This window comes from Neovison vison, chromosome 2 (assembly GCF_020171115.1).
Source record: "Neovison vison isolate M4711 chromosome 2, ASM_NN_V1, whole genome shotgun sequence".
NCBI lineage: Eukaryota > Metazoa > Chordata > Mammalia > Carnivora > Mustelidae > Neogale > Neogale vison.
The window spans coordinates 79,947,451-79,969,884 of record NC_058092.1 but is presented as its reverse complement, the minus strand read 5'-3'; the positions used below and the strand labels follow the sequence as shown (position 1 = coordinate 79,969,884).

The 22,434-nt window shown below is 33.2% G+C and overlaps 1 protein-coding gene across 3 annotated transcripts in view; it reads right to left on the bottom strand.

Annotated features, from left to right (window-relative positions):
- FNBP1L (formin binding protein 1 like) overlaps positions 1-22,434 on the bottom strand; it is a 99,954-nt gene that overhangs the window by 4,953 nt on the left and 72,567 nt on the right. For 2 of the 3 annotated variants that reach the window (XM_044238707.1, XM_044238708.1), the window contains exons 7-13: positions 18,466-18,594; positions 16,535-16,681; positions 14,309-14,512; positions 5,337-5,446; positions 2,890-3,022; positions 2,426-2,520; positions 404-552 (exon numbers count right to left, since the gene is read on the bottom strand). In XM_044238707.1, the coding sequence (XP_044094642.1) occupies positions 404-552; positions 2,426-2,520; positions 2,890-3,022; positions 5,337-5,446; positions 14,309-14,512; positions 16,535-16,681; positions 18,466-18,594 (967 nt within the window). Of the gene's footprint in view, positions 1-403; positions 553-2,425; positions 2,521-2,889; positions 3,023-5,336; positions 5,447-7,933; positions 7,949-12,739; positions 12,899-14,308; positions 14,513-16,534; positions 16,682-18,465; positions 18,595-22,434 lie in introns of all 3 variants that reach the window. The other variant, XM_044238709.1, reaches the window with a different exon arrangement.

Here is a 22,434-nt window from a genome sequence, read left to right as displayed (position 1 = left end):
TGTACCTGTCTCTCAATGATAGCATGTTACAAGGAAGAGATTAAAGTGGCATCTGCTAGCCTTTTACTTCCTAGGTTGAGCTACATGCTCAAGCTGCTTCACCTGTGATGAGTACATGTAGTATTATTAAGATATCTGGGGGAAATTAAATTCTGTTATCGACCAAAGTTGATAAATGAAATCTGTACTAGGATGCTGATAACACAAGTAATTTTCTTTCAGTGTCATGTACTGAAGAAAAACCTCTATTTGTAATATAGTTAAAACAAAAATATTCATACTAATGAGCTGGGATTACAATTTGCTGACAATGAACTATAAAACTAAGAACACTAAAGTGCATGATTCAATGTATGTAGACTTTAAGAAACCAGTTTTTATCAAACACAACAGAAAATTATACCATCAAAAGGGTAGATAGCTTTGCAGTGTCCAATAGCAGGCAAAGGATCGTCATCTTCAAATTCATCATCAAACTCACTGTGGTGACCATGTTGTTGAGTTGGTCCACGGACTTCTTGGTTTGCATCATCAGTGTAACTTCCCTCGGGACTATAAAACATAAAAGTATACCTCATCAAATATCACAAACATGGGAACTTTTTATGCTATCTACAAGCTGAATTCCTCAGATCAATTCAGAGAACTAAATATCAACGACACAGTTTCAAATTGAGCCTTTATTTTCTTCAATCTTGATGATATACATAAATTGCTGGTAATACAAAATACTTCTTTGTTGAATCTCCTGAAATTAAAAAATTACAATGTTCTAGGCATATGGCATGCATTCATAAGTATGTCTCACTATCACTGGGTCCAGAGATAAAATGGGAGAAATGGAGGGGACACTTGTCTTTCATCACTGCAGATTTATTACCTCCTCTTTTGGCAAAAGCACCCTAAAATTCCATAGGGGACCCATCCAGACCCATGTTCAGTTCCCAGGCTTCAGGCAGAGCTTTGTCCTGACTGCAAAGGGCCTGTGTCAACACAGCACGTGTATGGTCAGAGTGAACAGTTCATGAAGAGGCTTATAACCCAATCAGGTAGAACAGACCCCAGAGACTTTTCTTTAGGACTGAAGAGAAGCTCCCTCCCTGCCTTCTCTACTGGACTTGAACCTGGAGAAATATGAGCCTCAAACTCTGGAAGCTCATCATATGAAGCCTTCAAATGGAGCCAACATAGGAGAAGGCAGAACTCTAAGGTGGAGAGAAACAGTTCTATCATCTGAGTTCCTAGATCAAGCTCTCCCTAGAGCAAGCCAATAAAATCCCTTTTTAGTTTAAGCCAGTTTGGGTATTTATTCTGTCCCTGAAAGCAAAAAGACTCCTAATAAAGTTAACTTCCAATTAATCATGCCAACAATGAAGTTAGTAAAACTCAGAAAATTCAAAAGAACGGGTAATCCAAAGGTGTTTTTTTTCTTAAAATTTTTTTAAAAAGAGAAAAGTGTTAATAATTTTGCTAAAGAATCAAATGACTGAATAAGGTAATGGGAAAATCTGTATGAATAGAAATTAAAAGCACTTTGGAAGCCATGTTCTTAAATAACACAAACTAGAGATTATATTACTTTAATCTAGGTTTTACCTAGTAACAAAAACCGGTATATTTTTAAGTATCTCTTGAGATACTAAAGATAGGTACTCTTTCAAGAGTGATAACATAAGAAAAGAGAAGGAAGAACTAAAATTTATCAAGCACATACTATTCCCAGGTATTTTACTACGAGGTGCTTTATGTACATTATTTCATTTATTACTAATAACCCTGTATGATAGGTATTTTAATCTCTATTTTATATTTTAAGAAACAGACTCAGATTATTAAAAACAAACTTGCTCAAATTGCACTGTAATTAAGTAGTAAGCCAAGATTTTATACTAGATCTCTCAAATTCTCTCTAAAGAGAATCCTAATTTGTTGGATGTTAGTAGAGGAGTGGGAGAAGACATATACACAGTGGGGGAAATATCACAAATGGTATGAAAACATGGAAACTTAGCAAAATGCCTTTCGGAAGCTGTGATGCAAACTAACAATACAGATTTCTTTTTCCTTCACAAAACTTTGAGCAATTTAATAGTTAAGTTTTTCTTTGGCATACGCCACCCAACTCCATCTAAACCTTGGAATATTCCCAGGTCAGAGGAGCCTATGCCTCCAGACTGTAGCTCCACAAATTTTCTGTTCCTATCTCTGTTTTTGGATGCATGACAATCTAATACAGACCATTAATAGGAAATTTCATATTTTACCTGTAGCTACTGTAAAGAAACAGAAAGTCATTTAAGTTCACAAAACTAATGTTATTAAAAGCCAAACCTACTAAATCAGGGAAGAACTCTGAATTTTAGGACAAAAAGGTGAGAAAAATTTGAGGGAAAAGAAGAAATACACATAAAATGCAAAAAGTGACCTTTCTCGTCCCTGTGTTACAAGATGATTTATGTCACTGCTATGTCTTCTGTCTCCTCTCCCACCTGTTTTGCCTTCAACTTCAGAGAGCCAAGCCTTAGGGAAAAAAAATAAGTAAAACTTAGCTCAATAAATATTTTTAAAAGTTCCCAAGATAGTCTACATTTCAAATGTGCTTTAAGTTTTTATAATTACCTATTTCTTAAAGAAGGGAAACCTTTATTCTGGTTTGATCAATGACCAACTTTACTGCTGGTAAGAAAAGCAGGTTTAGTTTTACATAGTTTTAATTAAGAAAAACTTGAATGAGGAACTAATTCTAAAGACTATATACTATAATGATCCCTTTTAGACCATATACCCTAAAATTAAATAAAAATTTGAAGAAATTGTAGCAAAAACCAACCTATCATAATGAAGTTTATAAAAATGATTTTACCTTAGACAACTGCAAAACTAACCTACCTCATTCTTATGGATTTCCATTCGTAGGCGGTCAATGTTATTCATGGTCTCTGCTAATTTAGGCTGCAAACTCCCTGGATCCCCCATTTGTGGATTTTTCTCATACACATCTTTCATTTTGTTGAGTGCTTCTCTGGAAATGGGAAGGAAGTCACAGAATATTCACTTCTTATGTTTCCAGGTAAACATACCTGGAATGATTCTGGTGAATCTCACATAGCCTGATCTTAAGAGTCCCATTTCTTTAAATTTAGTCAAACATTACCAGCTAAAGATAACCTGCATAAAGATGATAATGTATACAGAGTAAGTAATTTATGGAGACCGTCTTCTCAAATATTTGGAATAAAAAAATAGATTTCTAATTTCTTGCTTCTCATTTATAAGATTTTATACATAGTATAAATACATACTGTATATATGTTTATTGTGTGTGTGTATATATATATTATGTATGTCTTTGTACATATATAGGTTAAATTAAGGCCTGGAAAAATATTTTTCAATATTCTTAAATTCGCTTCTGAAATCAAATTTATTATATCCCCATGCAGTCATACATTCCTCAGTGTGCCTCATCTTAAATCACAGCATCTTTGTCCTCCCACTCAACTATGCTAGAAATAGGAATGCCATCTTTCACCTGTCCCTCTCCCAGTTCATTCATCTCTTCTTCATTTCTCTAATCATATCACTGCCAGTTATACCTCAATCAGCACTCTGTGACTCCCTCTAATATCTGACATTACTGACTAACACTCTAATAATCTTTTCCACCTTGATTTCCTGGAGGTTCCATTTTCTTTTCCCTTCTCACCTCTACTATCTCTTCTCCCTCTCTGGTTCTTCTCTACTTCTGTTCAAACTCTAAATGTTTGTTACATAAAATGACAAATGTTTCTTCTCACCTCATCCTACATTCATTTTTGAAAATGTCTCTTGTTTTTGTTTTCTAGTCTTACTGAGATATAATTGACTCTTACTATCTTCAGAGAATACTCAAATTTCCAGTCTTCCTTCTTTCCTAAGTTCTAGACACCCTGAACAGGTATCCTTTTTGTTGTCCTCCTAGTGCCATGTTTCTTTAACTGTGTGCTCTTTGTTCATTTTTCTTTTTAAAATAAGCCCTTAAGTGTGGTGAAGTATTATCTAGTGCTTCTAAGTGCAAGGAGGCTGTGAGGTGCCTTATCGAGAAAATACATGTGGTTAGACAGGCTTTTTAATGCATGAGTTACAGTGCTACTGGGCCTGAGTTCAAGTTAATGAATGAACAGTATAAATTAAATTATGTGTCTTCAAAAAGAAACACATATAAAACAGGGTTATAATCTGGGCAGCTCAGTGGTTAAGCATCCGACTCTTGATTTCAGCTCAGGTCATGATCTCAGAATCCTGGGATCAAGCCCTGTGTTGGACTCCATGCTCAGCCAGGAGTCTGCTTCAGATTTCCCTCTCCCTCTCCTTCTGCCCCTCCCCCCCACTCATTCTTTCTCAAATAAATAAAATCTTAAAACAAAACAAAATAAAGTTACAATTGATCAGTTGATAAAAATGTGACCAGAGGCTAAATGGAGCTTAAACCTGTACTTCACTATTCACAGTGACTTTATAGAATATAACTACTACAAATAATGAGAATTGACTACATTACAATATTTAATTTTCAATTAAGTATACTATCATACCAATGTACAACTCTTAAGATCAAATTTTTAATCACTTCTACACCTGAAACTGAACTGACATTGTGTGTCAACTATACTTCAATAACAAGAAAAACAAAACAAAACACTAAATCTGGAATGTAACTGCCTGAGCTGCAAAAAAACAAAAACAACCCAAAAACCTTCAATCACTTATGTTATAGTTTAAGCTCCAATTTTATCTTCAGTATAAAAGCAGATAGTAAGGTACCAATTCACTTAATAACCCTTTATTCATCATAACTATCTGTTCATGAAAACAAAACAGAACTAAAGGAAATTTTACATAAAATTGAAAAAAATTACAGCTTCAAATCCATGAATCTGAAGCTGTAAGTAATAAGTATTATTTGCTGCAAACGAAATAATTAAAGCTTTAGGTTTTGACTGAACTCAATGTATATATTGAGGCAAAATGAAATATATCAAAGTGTAAGAGATGGTTAGTGCTGGTGAAACAATTTTGAAAATGAATCCTTAAACTATTTTGCAGTATTAGGGAAAGCACAAATATAGACTACTGGCATCCAAGGGGTAAGCTGCAACCTAAGAAACTAACATTTCATTATTACCTGTGACATGGCAACCATAAAATTTTTCTAAGTTTAGGAGTCTACTTTTCCCTCAAAAGGTATTTCAATTAGGATATATGATTTTTAAACCTTTATACATCACATTTAAACACATCATTGAGAGTCAATCTCTTAAAGAATAATATGGTAGAAAAGACTTAATGGAAAATACTTTTGGTCTGATTCTTTTTGTAGTTCTCGGTTAAGTTCATCGATGCGCTGCTGCAGCTTTTTACGTCTCTGTTCTGGTGGCAGATGACTGAAATCTTCTAGTGCTGGGCCCTGAAAATCATTATAAAAGACATTTTCAGGACATTTTATTTTTTAAATATATTCACTATAAAATAAAAATACATATCAATTTTAAGTTTAATTTCAAATTAGCCCCCCAAACAACTCTTTTTAAGAAATCATAACAGATATGTATGTTAATTAAAACAACTGTATTGAAGAAAGAGCTCAAATTCCAGTCAGTTTATAAAGTCATAAAATAGAATAGGTAAAGATGTAACCAGATGAAGAAAATTGTAATGACCACTATCAGATTATTCTCAGTCTTGGTAGTTAAAATAAATACATATGAACCGTCTTACGGCAACAACAAAAAAATGGGAAACACGTAACATTTCTCACCTATACAAATTATTGTTTTATAGATAACAGCACATTGCCAAATCAAATATTGCAAATGTTGACTGCAAATATGAAAAGTTTATAGAAATAAGCAACTTACCTCATGAAGATAATCTAATTGGTGAAATGTATTTTGATATTGAATAACCTTTCAATAATTACATTTATTAAGCCACTCTTTAGAACCAAAACATACCTGATTATTAAAAAACAAAAGGTAGAACTATCCCCTGTGTGAAATATAAGAAATTATTCTAATAAGGAAATATTCATTATCCTTTTGTACAACCTAGTAACATCCTCAGTTATTCCTGAAAGAAAGTTATAATCCAAAAAGAGATGGGATCTCATTCTTTAGGAAAGATGCTTGATGTTTGAAAAATTTTTAATGTTTTAATATTCAAGAAACTATCATTTAAGAAAAAGTACTAGTATTTAGATGTAAACTTCTGATTCAAATTGTCTTTCTCAAGTGTTAATCATGTCACTCTTATTTGTCTTAGAGCTTACACAACAGAGCCAATATTAGCAACTACTGATTCCATTTACTATAAACCCATATTTACATCTTAAGTTTTTATACACTCCAAAAACTGATGACATTTTTCTTTTGGTGATTTTAGGAATATGCCAGTTCAATTTTCCAAGTATCGTTGAAATGAAATGCATCCTTGCTCTTTAGGCCACTTATGCATATAACATAAGCTAAGTAGCTTTATTTCACCATCTGTAAGAATACTTCCTTGACTTTAAAAAAACTCACTTTTAGGATGGAGCCATGATCAAAGGTAACATTTAATTAATAAACAGAATCTCCAGAATTTTCCCCAAGTGGCCCATACATTATGGATATTTAACAAGCTTGCCTTTAAAAAGGCAGAGTATCTTGTCTGAGTAATTTTTGTTCTTTAATCTACCAGGTAGCAGAAATAAGAATCTGTCAATCAACTAAATCTACCTAACTAAATGAATGGGAGAACTTCTTAAAGAAGGTGCCTTTAAATTTAGTGGTCAATTATTAATGTAAACTGTCAAATTTAACCTAATTTCAGGTACAGGTTTTGAAAACTATATATGTGCCAAAGATAAAACTTCATAATCTATATCTGTAAAAATATTTCTTAAAAATTCTGAAAAGCTACTTAATGAAGAAATATAATTCAGTGTGGTTTTTGTGTAGTATTACAATAAACTCATAATTACCATAAGTAAACCTTCCAGATTTCTACTTACCCCTAATTAAACCTTGTTCTCAAATTTATTACACAATGGATACTTGGGCATTTCTGATACCTCATTTTGACACTATAACCTGTTCTTTTACAGAATATGAGAACTAAACACGCTACTTCCTATAGATATAAAGACCTCTGAGGCATTTTACAACTCTTCCTACTACAAGGGAATTAATTTCTAAAAGGACAGACTACCAGTCTGAAATTTAGTGGTTTGAAAGAGAGTGGTCTATTTTCCAAAAATAAGAAACTATGCAAGCGAAGATTTGGGGGTTAGGTCTTCACAATGTAGTTCCATTAATGTGTCTGAAATGTATAAAGGACCATCACACACATACACTACACACACACACACACACACACACACACACACACACACACACAATTTAGGTTATGTGTGTGCTTTTATTCCCATTCAGTAGTACAGAAGAAGAAAGCACGGACTCTCTAATGAAATTAGTAGGAAATTTTCTTTCTTACTGTTTTGAAAATCTAATGATTCTTAAGATAAACTAGAAATAAAAATTTTTATAATCTTTTTAAAAGATGTTAAGAAAAATTATTTTTAATTTTCCATCTGTAAAAATAAGAACTTTTGTTCTACCATGTAACTTTAAAATAATGATTAACTATAATTTTACGCTCCGTTAACATGACGAGGACTCCACTCAGTGACATTTAAGAACGTAATGGATTGATTACAGTTAATCACATTATTTAATTTTATGACATCAAGAGATACTGGCATATATTGGACTATGGAATGAATTATAAAAAAAAAAAAGACGCATACAAGGTGAAAATGTGGGGTTGTACCTTACCACTTATTTTGAATTAAAAAAAAAAAGTTTTGAAATTATTTAATGTTGGCACAGTATATAGATCAGCACATAAGGCTTACCATCTTCACCGACCACTGAATAGTTCAATGGAAAACAGAAAGAAATGGTAAATTATTCACATGAAATCATAATACAGAAGATGCAGTAACTTATACTTTTTTTTTACAGTATTAAAATAAATCATGAACATTTCACAATCCAAACAATTATGCCAGAAAAACAATTTTAAAGCACATGTTGGGGAAAGTAAATTACTTGCAAAAAAAAAAAAAAGATACACTGATGATAATGGGCAGATATTTTCTAAATGCAACTAAAACCCAAATCAGAAATCATTTGATTAGTAATCATTTATTTTCTTCTTTAAAAGATAATCTTTTCTATAAGTAGATTCACTTATATAGCTCTTTATTCTCAAAATACTAATATCTGAAGAGCTAAATATAAAGATCTACTATTAGCCATTTAAAAGAAATCTTATATGAAGTATTAAAAAAAGAAAGGCTCTTCCCAATGCATTAAACAAAATACCATCACAGGATTTTTATAGTTCAAAATAAATTCCAAATTTAGTTCAAATAAAATTCAAAATTTTGAATTTAAATATGTCAAGGGTAGATAAGGGTAACATTTCTACTTTAGTTTTAAGGGTTTTTTTTTTTTTTTAAGAAAATTATATTATCAAAATAGTAACTGAGTCACCCAGACTCAAGTTTCCCATACATATTTCCTAACAGACACAACTATATGGGGTAAATGTTGCTTTGAAGATCAAGTTTCTATTTTTCAAATTTTATTCTGAAATCTGTATGTTCAATAAGCAACACTAAAAATATAATGGCATTTTTTAGAAAACTGAATATAATTTCTCAAAATATGAAATGACATAGCCAGAATGCTCTCATACAGTATATATACCACTAGTGTGTATGTGTGTGTATACACACACACACACACACACACACACATATGCCACATTATGTGGGTTAGCAACTGGCATTGTATCTATCAAGCATTCCCAGTAAATACGTGTGCACACATGTGCACGCTAACGCACGCACACACATACACACACACGCACCCTTTGTGACCCATAATACACAATACAGCTTTAAAAAGTTAATCTTCACATTCAATGTGTTTGGTTCACAACCTCTGAAATTTATTTTTCCCTATTTTCTAAATCATCATATTTTAGAAAACGTGGGGGATGTCAGGTAGAATTTCAAATAAAAAAACTGAACATTAATAAATGACAAAAATATCTACCCCTTATCTCCAATGAATTAGCTATATATACTGATGGTTATGATGATAAGAAAGATGACATTTATTATTCATTATCTTTCCAAATTAAGCTTAACATTCTTTAGACTGTCAGTAGTTTCAGGGAACAAAACCACAACTTATTTTGGTATCACAAAATTCCTGATAAAAAGATTAAAAGGATTAAATTTTAAAAAGATATTCATAATCTTTAATTTTATTAATACAAAATTATACAGAACACAAGAAGCAAAATATGTTAAGTATTTTAATTTATCTGTTATAATTTTCCCCAGCTAAATTTAAGTGAAATAAAAATTATTTTTCCAGTTTCTATATTAATATGTTTTAAAGAAAACATTAAGATGATTATAACTGAAGTATCAAATGTTTCAGTTTTAGGTTAATCTAGTTTCTTATCAATTAGAAGATTAATTTATAGTTCAATAACCTTAGATTTGGGGATACAAAAAACAAGTTTTTTGTAAAAATATTAGAAATACATAAAAATATTTTTTAAGTGATTCATGTTCAATGCATAAATACCCTCTTACTCTCATAAACAATTATCATGTACCTATAACTAGAAAATTTCATAAAACCCCATACCTTAATAAATACACAAAGGAACTAAAAAGGAAATCAGGCTATTATAATTATTACATGTATTTCACTTAAAGATAGGAAAATCCTGATAACTATATTCTGAATAAATAAAAGCATACAAATATGACTTTAGGTTTTTCAGATCATGAATAATTTAGATAGAAAACATGGACTTAATATTGCTAGATAAATCTTCCCCTCCAAAAAAGGATTACACAGAAATCTCAAATAGTTACAGAGTAAAATTGTTTCTATATGAAGTAGTTAATTTTATGTGTGCACCAAAGTAATGGTCCACCTAACCACTAATGGTTAGGTCCTGATGTCACAGAAGGAAATTATACACCACCAGCCCTCAGAAAAGGTCTACTGGTCAAAAATATCAGTCCAATGTAACATTTCTCATACCCTTAAAAATATTAGGAACTACACAACTAGGTTTAATTTAAAAAAAAAAAAGAAAGAAAGAAAGAAAAGAAGAAAAAGAAATTATAATTTTTTAGGAAAGCCAAAAGGAGGTATTTAGGAAAAACAATGTAGCAAACATAGTTCAAAACAAGAGTTTCTGATTTGAACGGTACAACTCTTCAGCTTTAAGAAATCTTAAGACTTACTTTGTAAGCTTAATGGACTGACATGTAAATCTGGCTTTTTAAAGCTTCTCTTCTTTTTCAATTTTTCTACATTGAGAAAATTCTTCAGTGGCAGAAAAATATTTCTACAAGTTAATTTTGAAATAGAATCTGATAAACTACCAAATACCAAAATGAAAAATTTCTCAGTAATAATAAACTTTGTTTTCTGCTCTATCCTCTAATCCCCTAGAGTTAGTTTATCTGCCGTATTTTCTACCTTGCATGTTGCTTTTCCCTTGGTATGAAAACTAATAAGAGGAGGAAGATTTTGGCCTTCTGGAACTTTCTCCCGCCAGAACAATGTACTAATATTTTAAATTAAAGCATTAAGTGTAAATAAGACAAATAATGGCTAAGCCGATACTTTTAAGTTCTACAGCTTATAAAATTCTACCTTAAAAATGAAGATGTCACATATTTAAACTTCTTTCTCTAGAGCTCAGTTTTAACTTCCTAAACTTTTCCACAGAACTATATTTATTTCCTATCTCTTTAACTATACAGTATAGATTACTGTAACTGGGTCTGATAGACTTGGTGTGTACAAAGCTATAGCTATAAATAGTAATTCTGCAAGATTTATGTAACAGAATTTAATTAAGTCTAAATCATCATAGAGAATAAAGATGGGAATTCTACCCGCATAACTCAATCAACAGAAATCCCAAGTATGATGTCTTAAAAGTCCTTCAAAGAAGTGTTAAGGGCTTTTAAAAATGAATACAGGTACCTATATTGCTTGTAAGTATAATACAGACTCATTCCTAGAGACTTTTCAGAAAGTCGTTAATTACCTGTATCATTCACACACAGAATTAAGTAAGATAGATGTAAAAATATTCATGACCTTACAGGAAAAAAGGAAGTCCAAAAAGGGACACCATACACTAGAACACATCTGCTGCACTACTGATAATCACTTCAGTTTGTCATATTGTTTTAATGAAAATGCAGAGAATAATGTAATCCTGCCCTAAACAAATATATCTTGCTCTACATATGGCCCAAAGAGAAACTCAACTAAAGCAATTTGTAGAAAAGACTATAAAATGTATTAAAACCAGACAGGCTAGACAGAGAAGTAAAGAGAAGACACAAAAACAAAGAAGGAAGACAGAGAGAAAGGGAGGAGAAAGGACAGTGGGGGGAGAGTGGGCAGCAAAAACAAGAGCCCAACTATAGTTTATCACCACTAATGATTAGATTTCTTATGGCACTGATAGACTGAGTTCTCACCTGTGGGCTTTCAAACCTATGTTTTTCATATGTCCAAACAAATGCTCAAATTTCATAAATCTATCTAAACTGTGAGCTATGAACATTATAAGCACAACCTTAAAATCAAACATAAATAAGAGAAATTAGCTTCACTGACATAATGGAGTAACACTAATATTTATCACTTGTATAACAGCTGTTGCTAAAAAACAGTTTAGGGGCGCCTGGGTGGCTCCGTGGGTTAAAGCCTCTGCCTCCGGCTCAGGTCATGATCTCAAGCCCCACACCAGGCTCTCTGCTCAGCGGGGAGCCTGCTTCCCCCCCCTCCCTCTATCTGACTTTCTGCCTACTTGTGGTCTCTCTCTGTTAAATAAATAAATAAAATCTTAAATAAATAAATAAAATTTTAAAGATGAATAAAAAATAGTTTAATATTGCATTTTACTATTCTAAAATTTTTCACTTACAGAGAATATCTTCAGTTTTAAGTAAACATCAAAGGCTGGCCAATTTTTTTTTTTTAAAGGAAAAATCCTGATAAAAAGTACTTTTGGTTTAGTCCAAGAACACAAATTCCACATAAACGTTACTCAACATCTGGTATTTTATAGGTTTTTTAATTTACAAAATACTTACTAATGTATTATCTTACTTTGATCTACAATACTAATATTTAACATGCCTTTCCTTAATTAAGTACTGGAAACTGTTTTTATACTTCTAAAAGTAGGGCAGTTAAAATCGAACGTGATTTTTTTATTGTCAACAAAATATAAATTGGCAGAAGTCATTATTAGTGACAAATTATTGCATGAGTAACTCCAGTGACAAATTACTGAAAGTCTTAAAAATGTAAATACATTACAAGACAATGGTGGACATATGATTTCACATAAACAAAAAAATAGCTAATATGATTGTACCCAGCACCCTCTTTATAATACCATTCTTTTATGGTTGAGCATTTCAAATGTTATAAAGAGGAGTTGTTTTTAACTTGAGGGTAGCTATACTTAATTCTGTGGTGTTTTTAAACTGCATATTTACAGGAGAGAGCCTTATAATGAGGGTGGAGAGTATTAAAAGCCACACTACACACACAATAGGCCATCATGCATTTTAACCCATTATTAAACTTACCCCTCTTTTGAGGCTTCTGAAAGAAGGAATTCTGGGCTTCCCTGTTTTTATTTCATTCATACAATAATGCACGGGCTCAATGGAGAATGTGAGAAACTGGGACCCATTAGGAGTACTGGATGTGAATAAACTAGTAGGGGTTAAGGGTGGGGACTGTGGCTAATATGGAAATAAAGAAAGGAATCAATAAGCCAAATGTGCATAGTTTTTTCCTAAATGAAAATTCTATTTTTGGCAACATACTTTTCACAAAATAAATCTCAAAGTTTTCTATAAAAATAAGAGAATTAACACAGTTCTGCCAAAACTGTCATTTTAAAAAGTCAAATTTACTTTAAAAAAAAGTACCATTTCATTTGATCACTTTTTACAAGCTGACATTAAAAATATAGAGTACACAAATTATAATGTTAGAGCAATATGACCTACATAAAAAAATTCTCTTCTGGTTTCTAGAATATTAGCACTACCTAATTGGTTATACTTAACCTGTACTTGTCAGAGATAAAGGTGGCAGCTACAGGTAAAGGTACCTAAATAGGTAATGTTTATTAAAATATTAAAATTGCAACTGTTATCACAAATAGGCAAATTTCATTACATTTGTGGTTTTTCTCTCAGACTGTTTCTATTTCATCCTCATTACAACTCATTAAAAAAAAATCAGTAGTCCTTATTTTTCTAAGCTCCATCTACTTTGATTTGACTTTTTAAAAAGTCTCACCTCTCAATTTCTCACCTGGAAAATATTATTAAAAGCATGAATAATGATTGAATTAATTCTAAGTGCATTTCTAAAGATATTTATAGGTATATTATAATTTGAGTTATATTTATGCACATTCTTATGTCAAGAGCAGAAAAATGAATTACAATCATGTGTACTTTAGAAGAGCATATCAGATTAAAAGTACATATCTATTCTCAAACTAGATAGACACTGTTATAAACACTAAATTGGTAAGATTAAGCACTCATCTATTCCATTTATTCATCTGTTGAGCTAGACTTATCTAACATATACAATACATCAAAAAATGGATTCCAACAAGAAGTTAAGAGTGAGGATCTCTTAGTAAACTAGAGACTTTTTAACCTCCAATAACCACAAACATTGAGCCCTTCCCATTAAATATTTACCTGGATGATAAAAATAACTTTATTAGTATAATCTATAAAACCTAATGTGACATTTATTTTTGCTATGGTCACCCATTCATTCTAATAGAGAAACTGCAATTTTAGTGGTCTTACAGTTAGATCATAAAGACTCCTTAGAAATTCTGACTGAAACTATAAACAAGTGAAATTTCAAAAGCATATAACTCATGAGATATTAACTATTTAATATTTTTACTTATCAAGTGGTGTTCAAATGTTAAATCCAGAAATAATTTTTACTATTTAAGATACAAATCTGTTTCTAGTAAGTAAAAAGTTAACTGAATCATTCAAATAAAAATGCTTATTCTCTATTAATAGTAAGCCATTATCCAATCAACACCTACATTGATTTAAATGACACACTAAAATAAAATTATTAGCATAGAAGAATTTTATGACTTTTACCTTTGGCTTCTTTCCAAAGAGCCACAACTTGCCCTTGGTCTTTCCTACTGTGGTTTTGGCATCCATCTTCCCACTTTCTTGTTTGGATGCACTGATAGTCCCATCAGAAATGGTTCTATAAATATGCTGACTGTAATCTTCAAATGGAAAGTCTCCTGGAGGTTCAAATCCAGACTTGAAGGAGTCTACTACCATTTGAGAGTCCTACACATATGAAACATGTTTTTAAAACCATTTCATTTATCTTTAATACCATCAGCTTTCAAAACTTTACTCAAGAAAACAACAAATAAATATTTAAAGGGAAGAATTCTATAGTTATCATTAAAGGTTTAAAGTGAATAATTTGTTCCTGTGGATTAGTAATAAACCTTAAATATTTTAATCCCAATAAAAATACTAATTTATTAATCACGTTAACACTTTATAAATTTGTAATATTCATGAACGTTTTTATTTCATAACTTCAACCCACTGAAATTCATCTGAGGACAAGTTAGTTGATAAGAAAGATCTGACAGAAGGAATACAGGAAGAGGTTCTACTTGAGTAGAAATTCTAAATAGTTTCAAAGAAAAAGGCCTCTAACTGCAACAGAGAGTAAGAGACAAGTAGAAAGGCTTTCATTCATCCAAATGGCAAAGGATAAAAAAAGTATCTTAAAGACATGTTAACTTAGCAACAGAGAAAGATCTCACTAACAGTATTAAATACAAAAAGCAACTTTAAAAAAATACAAAGTTTAGTATAATTTCCCTAAAACTTTAAAACTCACATAACTACTATATATTGTCTTTGGACAAACCTACCAGGATCCCAACGTTCTACTGACACCTTAAGCTCATTATTTTCAAGCAGAATACTTTATCTCTAGGAACTCCTCCAGACTGGACCCCTAACCACTACTCTTTTGTGGTCTATTTCTGTTAATTGTGCATTTCACCTGTCATTTAGTCAAATGTTATTCATAAATCACACTTCAGTTTTGTCATTAATGCTACCCCTACCAAATGAGAAAGGAGAAGGGACTTAACTATATTTGTATTCTTGTATCCAGCTATACTGACATGTAAACGTAATCTCTGAATTCCCAATTAAAGAACCCAAAACTTCTTTTATTTTTGTTTATTTTTTGGAGAGGGGAGGGGCAAAGGAAGCATCTTCAAGCACACTCCCCACTGAGCACCAGGATGGGGAGTGGCTGAGGGAACCCCCATGGGGCTTGATCCCAGGACCCCAATCTCATGACCTGAGCCCTGAAACGAAACCAAGAGTCTGACACTTAAACAACTGACCTACCCAGGCACCCCCAAAATCCCTTTATTTTTAATTTTTAAAAGATTATTTATTTATTTGACAGAGAAAGAGAGAGAGAGAGAGAGAGAGAGAGATCACAAGTAGGTGGTGGGGGGGGGAGCAGGCTCCCTGCTGAGAAGATAGAATGATGCAGGGCTCGATCCCAGGACCCCAAGATCAATGCCTGAGCCAAAGGCAGAGGCTTAACCCACTGAGCCACCCAGGTGCCCCAAAAATCCTTTTATTTTTACAATTTAAATTAGAATTCTACGGGTTACAGAAGGATGCTAATTAACATAATACCAATTTGCTATGAAGACTAAAATATGTGGTACATATTTGGTAACCCCCAAACACTGGTTCTCTTCTCTTACTCTTTCCTCATAATCTGTTTTTGCCAACCATCCTTTCTGGTCACCCAATCTACATTTACTGAGAAATGACCAGGTACAAGAGTCTTGCTAGACCTTCATCAAGAGAGAATGTGACTGGATATACTTCCTCAAGGGGAGCAGGGCTATGCTGTTCTACTTATTAAAGCCCTCTGCCCTTTTTCCCATGGACCATTACTTCATACACTACCCTGCTTCAGGTGTTAACTCTTATATTAAAAGCAATTCCTACAATAGCTCCAGATCTGCTTCTTTCTCTTAATTTTCACTAGAGTAAGAATATAATACAGTTTGTAACCTACAGTTCACAGGTTGCATTATACTCTTAGAGTAGACTTAGTGAGGGGAGGAGAAGGATTAGAACTCTTTCCTTTCAGAACTAGAATTTTAGTTTAGAATGGTCTAAATAGTGATTAGAATATAATTTAGAATCAGGTACTCATCAATTACTTTGCCCCTTTCCTAATTCATTTTCACCATCTCCAGCTGCATCCCTAAACCAAATACACTTATTCAAATATAATCATATAGCACTTACTCTTCTTTCATCAACTGATTTTGCGGCGAGAATCATTCCTTCCAAACATTTTGAAATGATAGGAATAACTTTGCGTTCTGAGTCTGCAAATCCTCTGTAACACTCACTGAGTTTAATAGTCCTTCGTTCATCCATTTCTTGTAGTTGCTAATAATCAGAAATTTTTTTGAAAAGGGAATACTGAATTTTCTTTTCATGCTGAAGTAAACCCCACCTCCAAATTAAGGATTCTACAGTTAATAGTTACATTGTTGTTAATACTTTTTCCAGTGCTACAAACTTAAAATACTTAAAACTTGAGACCTGTTCTGTAACAAAAGAAAAAAATATATATCCAGCCTTTTAGCACATCTTAAAACCAGGTGACACTGGTTTTCAAGTATTCTAAAGGCACCCACTAACAGGCTACCAGCTCCCTACCTCTTACCACCTCCACCTTTCATTTTTCAGTCAGAGCAGCTGTGCATGTGTCCAGGGAAAGTTGCACTTGAAAAGAGAATTCTGATGCTCTCCCCACCCCCCTTTTAAGCAACTGACCTATAACATATATAAATCTGAGATTTCTAAGCCCTTTAGTTAGTTCAGACTACTTCCATAATATCTGGCTGGACTAAGGATCCAGAGTTGACTGAATACCACCGGTAAGTCTACTGCTCAGAGTGACTGTCAAAGGATTGGGGACACAAGATGAAAAACAGAAAGCCATATGGTAAAAATGGTATATACAGTGGAATTCCCACAGTTCAAAAATTCACTGGCACATGACACCAAAAATTATGCTGTGATAAGTGAAGCCAATAAATTAACGGCATTTCTGACATTTAAAATCTGCTAGTGCTACAAAGCCTTTCTTTCTCCTAGAAAGCAGCTACACTGCTCAAATCCCCAAACTCACATTGCCTTCATACCAGTTTTTCCTCTCTAATTACTTCCTGAAGCCTGTGGGTTTGACACCCACATTTTCACAAAAGGAACTGCTCCCAGCATTACAAAGTGGCAAGACTGCTCCATAGCAAGGTCCAAATAAAAGGATCAGCCCAAAACACAGAAAGTGGTTGATCTCCAAGTTATGGTCTCCCCAGAACATGAAGGCTTAGCTGGAGAGCCTAGAAAAGCACCCAGAGAGAGGACTGGCAGGCTAGATACTCTGGATTAAATGACTGGAATATGATATCCACTCTAGCCCACGACCTCTAACTATGCTCCCTTTGTACGGCTAATTTGGTTAGAAAGAAAAAGAAAATATATTTGGGCTCACAACTCTTTCCATATAAGCTCTGCTCTCCCACATTACTTTCAACACCATTTCACTTAATCCCTCTTCTCTAAATTCTTGTCTTTTGTAATAAGCAGTAACATAACTTAGCCCTCACAGAAATTCTGGGTTTTTATCTCAGGCTGTTTGGCAACTGTTTATCATCAAATGATAATGAATGGAATTTGTAAGCAAACTTATGGCCTGAATTACATTTATGATCTGGCAGCTAGGAAGACAAGCAGGCAAAAACTGGGATAGCAAATCCATTTCATAAGATTTATTTCTGCCACATGGAATAATGCCAGAGATTCAGGTATAGTGTCAAAAAGCTACATCCCAATTCTTGTCAAGCAGATTACAATGTACAATTCCAGTGAATTCTTCCCTATGTCCTCATGCTCAGTGATATGGTATTAAACTTTATCTAGAAAATGTCATTGTTTTAGTGGACTGTTTATTACACTAATAATAAATCTATAGGAAAATTTGTGATTTCAAAGTTAGGAAAAATTTACTTTGCAAATCTATAATCATAAAGGAAATTCGTATCACTAATCCTGATGACTAAAAAATATAGAAACATTCTGGCTTATTCCTGAAATTTAAGTTTCACATTTGAAGAACAGCTCTTCCAACTGTAAAACTACATTAATTTCATAAATCTAAACTTTACCTTGTAAATCTGAGGAATCACTACGTAGAAATGTTTGTGTTGTTCTCCATTAAAGTTCTGTAACTGTGCCGCATATTCATTTTTATTTTCATCAGCCATATGTGTACGCAGATTCAACTGCTGTTTGGCCTAGAGACAAATTGGTCCAAATCATTACCAACAAAAATAATGAAAAAAATCATACCTAATTTGCTTTTCTAAAAATTATACAAAAACTAGACTTTTTCTAATTATTAGTATCATTTAAAATTTAAAGAGATGCTTGCAGACCGTCTGGCCAGAGCACTATCCTTTGCAACATTCCCTTTCTCTTACTGCAAAAGAGTCCGCCCTCTTGAAATAATCTGTTCAAATGAAGTTTCTCCTTACCAAAACCAGATTTTTTTAAATTAAATAAATGACAACATTATGGCCTGACTTAAAACAGGATGCTCTTAATCAGAAGGGAAAAACAGAAATATTTTAGACAAAGTCAGTAGTGAAATATGCCTTCAAACATAATCCACTTATATCCAACTAGAACTACAGTGGAATCAAATAATGATAAAAATGTTAATTTTGGATAAAGTAATACTTGACAACGATTTCCATCTCTATAAAAAACCAGAGGTACTTTAAGGAATGTTTATTTAGAATACAGTTGTGTTCATCTCAAGCTCTTATAAAAGTATTTTTCGAATGAGTCAGGTTAGCATCATCTATATTGATAAGAATGTTAGAATACAAACTTAACATAAAATCATTAATTCCAGATTTAATGAAAGGGAATCTAAATAAATTTCTCAACTGTTCTAAAGTAGTAAGAAAAAACTAAGCAGGAATTCAACTCAATTTTTTAGTGTTTCAAGGAATAAATCATGTTATACTACAGTATTTTGGAAATGGTAAAGCACATTGTGAATAAACTTCATTAGTTTAATTCCATTTTCTGCAAATGGAGTCTCTAAGCCTTCTAATAGCAGGTCCGTAAGTTATTCGGAATTCAGAAACAAACTGACCTATGGAAATACATGCTAGCCAAGACACCAAATTAGCCCACAAAAATGCATTTAATCCACAGGGTACTTGAAGATTACAATACTTAAGTACTACGGAAACTAAACACCAAGCCCAAAGTATTTCCACAGAAAAATACATTTGAAGTTCCAATGTGAGACCTTAAGTACACATTTCATTTATTTCTTCTCCCTTTCTCTCTGCTCCCACAAACTATGATGGAATACAGTATTCCAAATTATTCCCTACTCACAATGGTTCCATCAGGAGAAACCATTTCTGTTCTAAACTCACTAGCTGTGATTGCCAAAGCATGGGGCAAAGGTTCCAGCAAGGTATGTGGGAGTATAACACTAGAAAACTAATACCAACTGAAGCTTCCTCTGACATACAGTGGGCTTCATACTAATTGCCTTCTCTCTTTTATTTTTTAATATTGTATTAAAAATCCTTTAAATTTTTAATTGTGGTATAATACACAATACATGTAACATAAAACTGACCATCTTAGTCATTTCTAAGTGTACAGTTCAGGAGTGTTATGGTAAACTCATGCTGTATTACTGCTTTAGGAAAATCAGTAAGTAGCTTGCTCCCTCTTCACTTTTTTTTTTTTTTCAACTTTTATCAATAGTTGCTCAATTGTAACTAAGATCCCTTCTCTCCCTGGTCATTTACAATAGAATTCCTCTACTCCATAGTTCTTAAAGCAAATACTCAAGTTTTCTAAACCTCTAATAAGTAAGGGAACTGCAAACAAATGAACATGAAAAAGGAAATTATGAACATGAAAATAAATTAGGTCAAACTATTAAACATTTTATATCTGGATTTCAAAATACCTAATTGTCACTAAAGATATTTTTACAGACAAAATGAAAAAAAAGTTAAATGAGAGTCCAGTTAGAGTTCTTTAACTTGTCTACTACATAAACTATGTATTCAAGCAATGTTTAGTCAAAGGAATTTTTAAGGAACCAGTGACAACAAGAAAGGATGAATCCCATGTATTAAACAGTGCTGTTTCCAACTGTTGTGGTCCACATTTTTATCAAATAATGGTAACACATTATATGCATGACATGATGCTGGGAAGGAAATAAATATATGGATGATCAAAATCAGGACCCAAAAATCTTCACAGCAGAGCTGAGTCTAATAACTGACACAGATGTACATATGCATTTAAAATACCACAGCACAAGTTCTGAAACATGTTCTCATACCACACTACATATGAAAAAACATTGGGTTAACCATAAACTCAATGGGAGTCCATCCAAACAAGTGGTCAATATACATTCAGGCCATGATTAACATAAATTTGGTGTTCAAAACAAGGGAGGCAATCAAACTCAGGACCAGTAAGACCATACCTGTATTACATCCAATCAGAAGTAACATAATTTATGTGGGATATTAACAAATTAACAGGTATCCAAAGGAAAATAGTTAACTTGAAAAATATTTCCTACATAGAATAAAAGAAACACGATGGTTTATCTAAGGGTAGAAAATATGCTACAAATATCTAAAGAGCTATTAGGAGGAAAATGCAGATTTGATATGTTTCTGTTATCTCAAAGAAATTTTAAACAGAGTAATGAGTGGGATCAATATAAGGAAATGCTAACGTCAGCGGTGGGTGGGGTGGGGAGAACTGCCTTAAGACTGTGTATTTCCAGGGCGCCTGGGTGGCTCAGTGGGTTGAGCCGCTGCCTTCGGCTTGGGTAGTGATCTCAGGGTCCAGGGATCGAGTCCCGCGTCGGGCTCTCTGCTCAACGGGGGACCTGCTTCCCTTCCTCTCTATCTGCCTGCTTCTCTGCCTACTTGTGATCTCTGTCAAATAAATAAATAAAATCTTAAAAAAAAAAAAAAGACTGTGTATTTCCAACAAGATGGAACTTAATATCATTAGAGGTTTAAAGTCATCAAAAATCAAGGAGAAGGGGCACCTGGGTGGCTCAGTGGGTTAAGCCTCTGCCTTTGGCTCAGGTCATGATCTCAGGGTCCTGGGATCAAGCCCAGAGTGGGGCTCTCTGCTCGGCAAGGAGCCTGCTTCCCCCCCCTCTGCCTGCCTCTCTACCTGCTTGTGATCTATCAAATAAATAAATAAAATCTAAAAACAAAAACAAAAAAACCAGGCAGAAAAAATAAAAAGCCTCACAAGCTATACTAGAAGGCCTTTAAGGTAATTGTAAAATCTGGATTTTATATAATTTTATAGCTTTAAAGTAGTAAAGAAAACGGAATGCAGAAAATAAATCACTACTCCCTTCCTTACTTTTTCTTGTTCTAATCTTATAGAGAATTATAAAATCCTAAATTGAAAATATACAATGGTATATTTGTATATTTGGTATATATATTGGTATATACTCCCCAAAAATGTGGAGTAAGGTTCAAAATCCCAACACTTCAGCTCCATCACTAAGTCAAATGTTCTAAGAAAAAGAGCATATAGCAGGAGAGAAGGAAAACCTAAGCAGCGTAAGTTAAAGGGCTGATCGTACAAACAGTTAATGTTACAGAACATCTGACCCAGGTCAGTTAGTGACAAGAGAGTTCAGTTTCCCAAAATGAATGAATGAATGAATGAATGAAACAAACAAACAAACAAACACATAAACAGCTAACATCACATACCTCTGACACTTTGATCTTGTTTTGCCATGTGTCAAGTTGGGGAACCACACTACCCAACTCCCATTTGCACACCCCATCAACTTACCTTAGACTTTTTTTTTTTTTAAATTTTTATTTATATATTTGTCAGAGAGCGTGAGCACAAGCAGGGGGAGGGGCAGGCAGAGCACACAAAGGGAGAAGTAGTTTCCCTGCTGAGCAGCAAGCCCAGGGCCCAGGACCCTGGAATCGTGACCTGAGCAGAAGGCAGTCGCTTAACCAAATGAGCCACCCTGGCATCCCTTACCTTAGACTTTCTATTGTTTTGGAAGACTAGAAACTCATTCT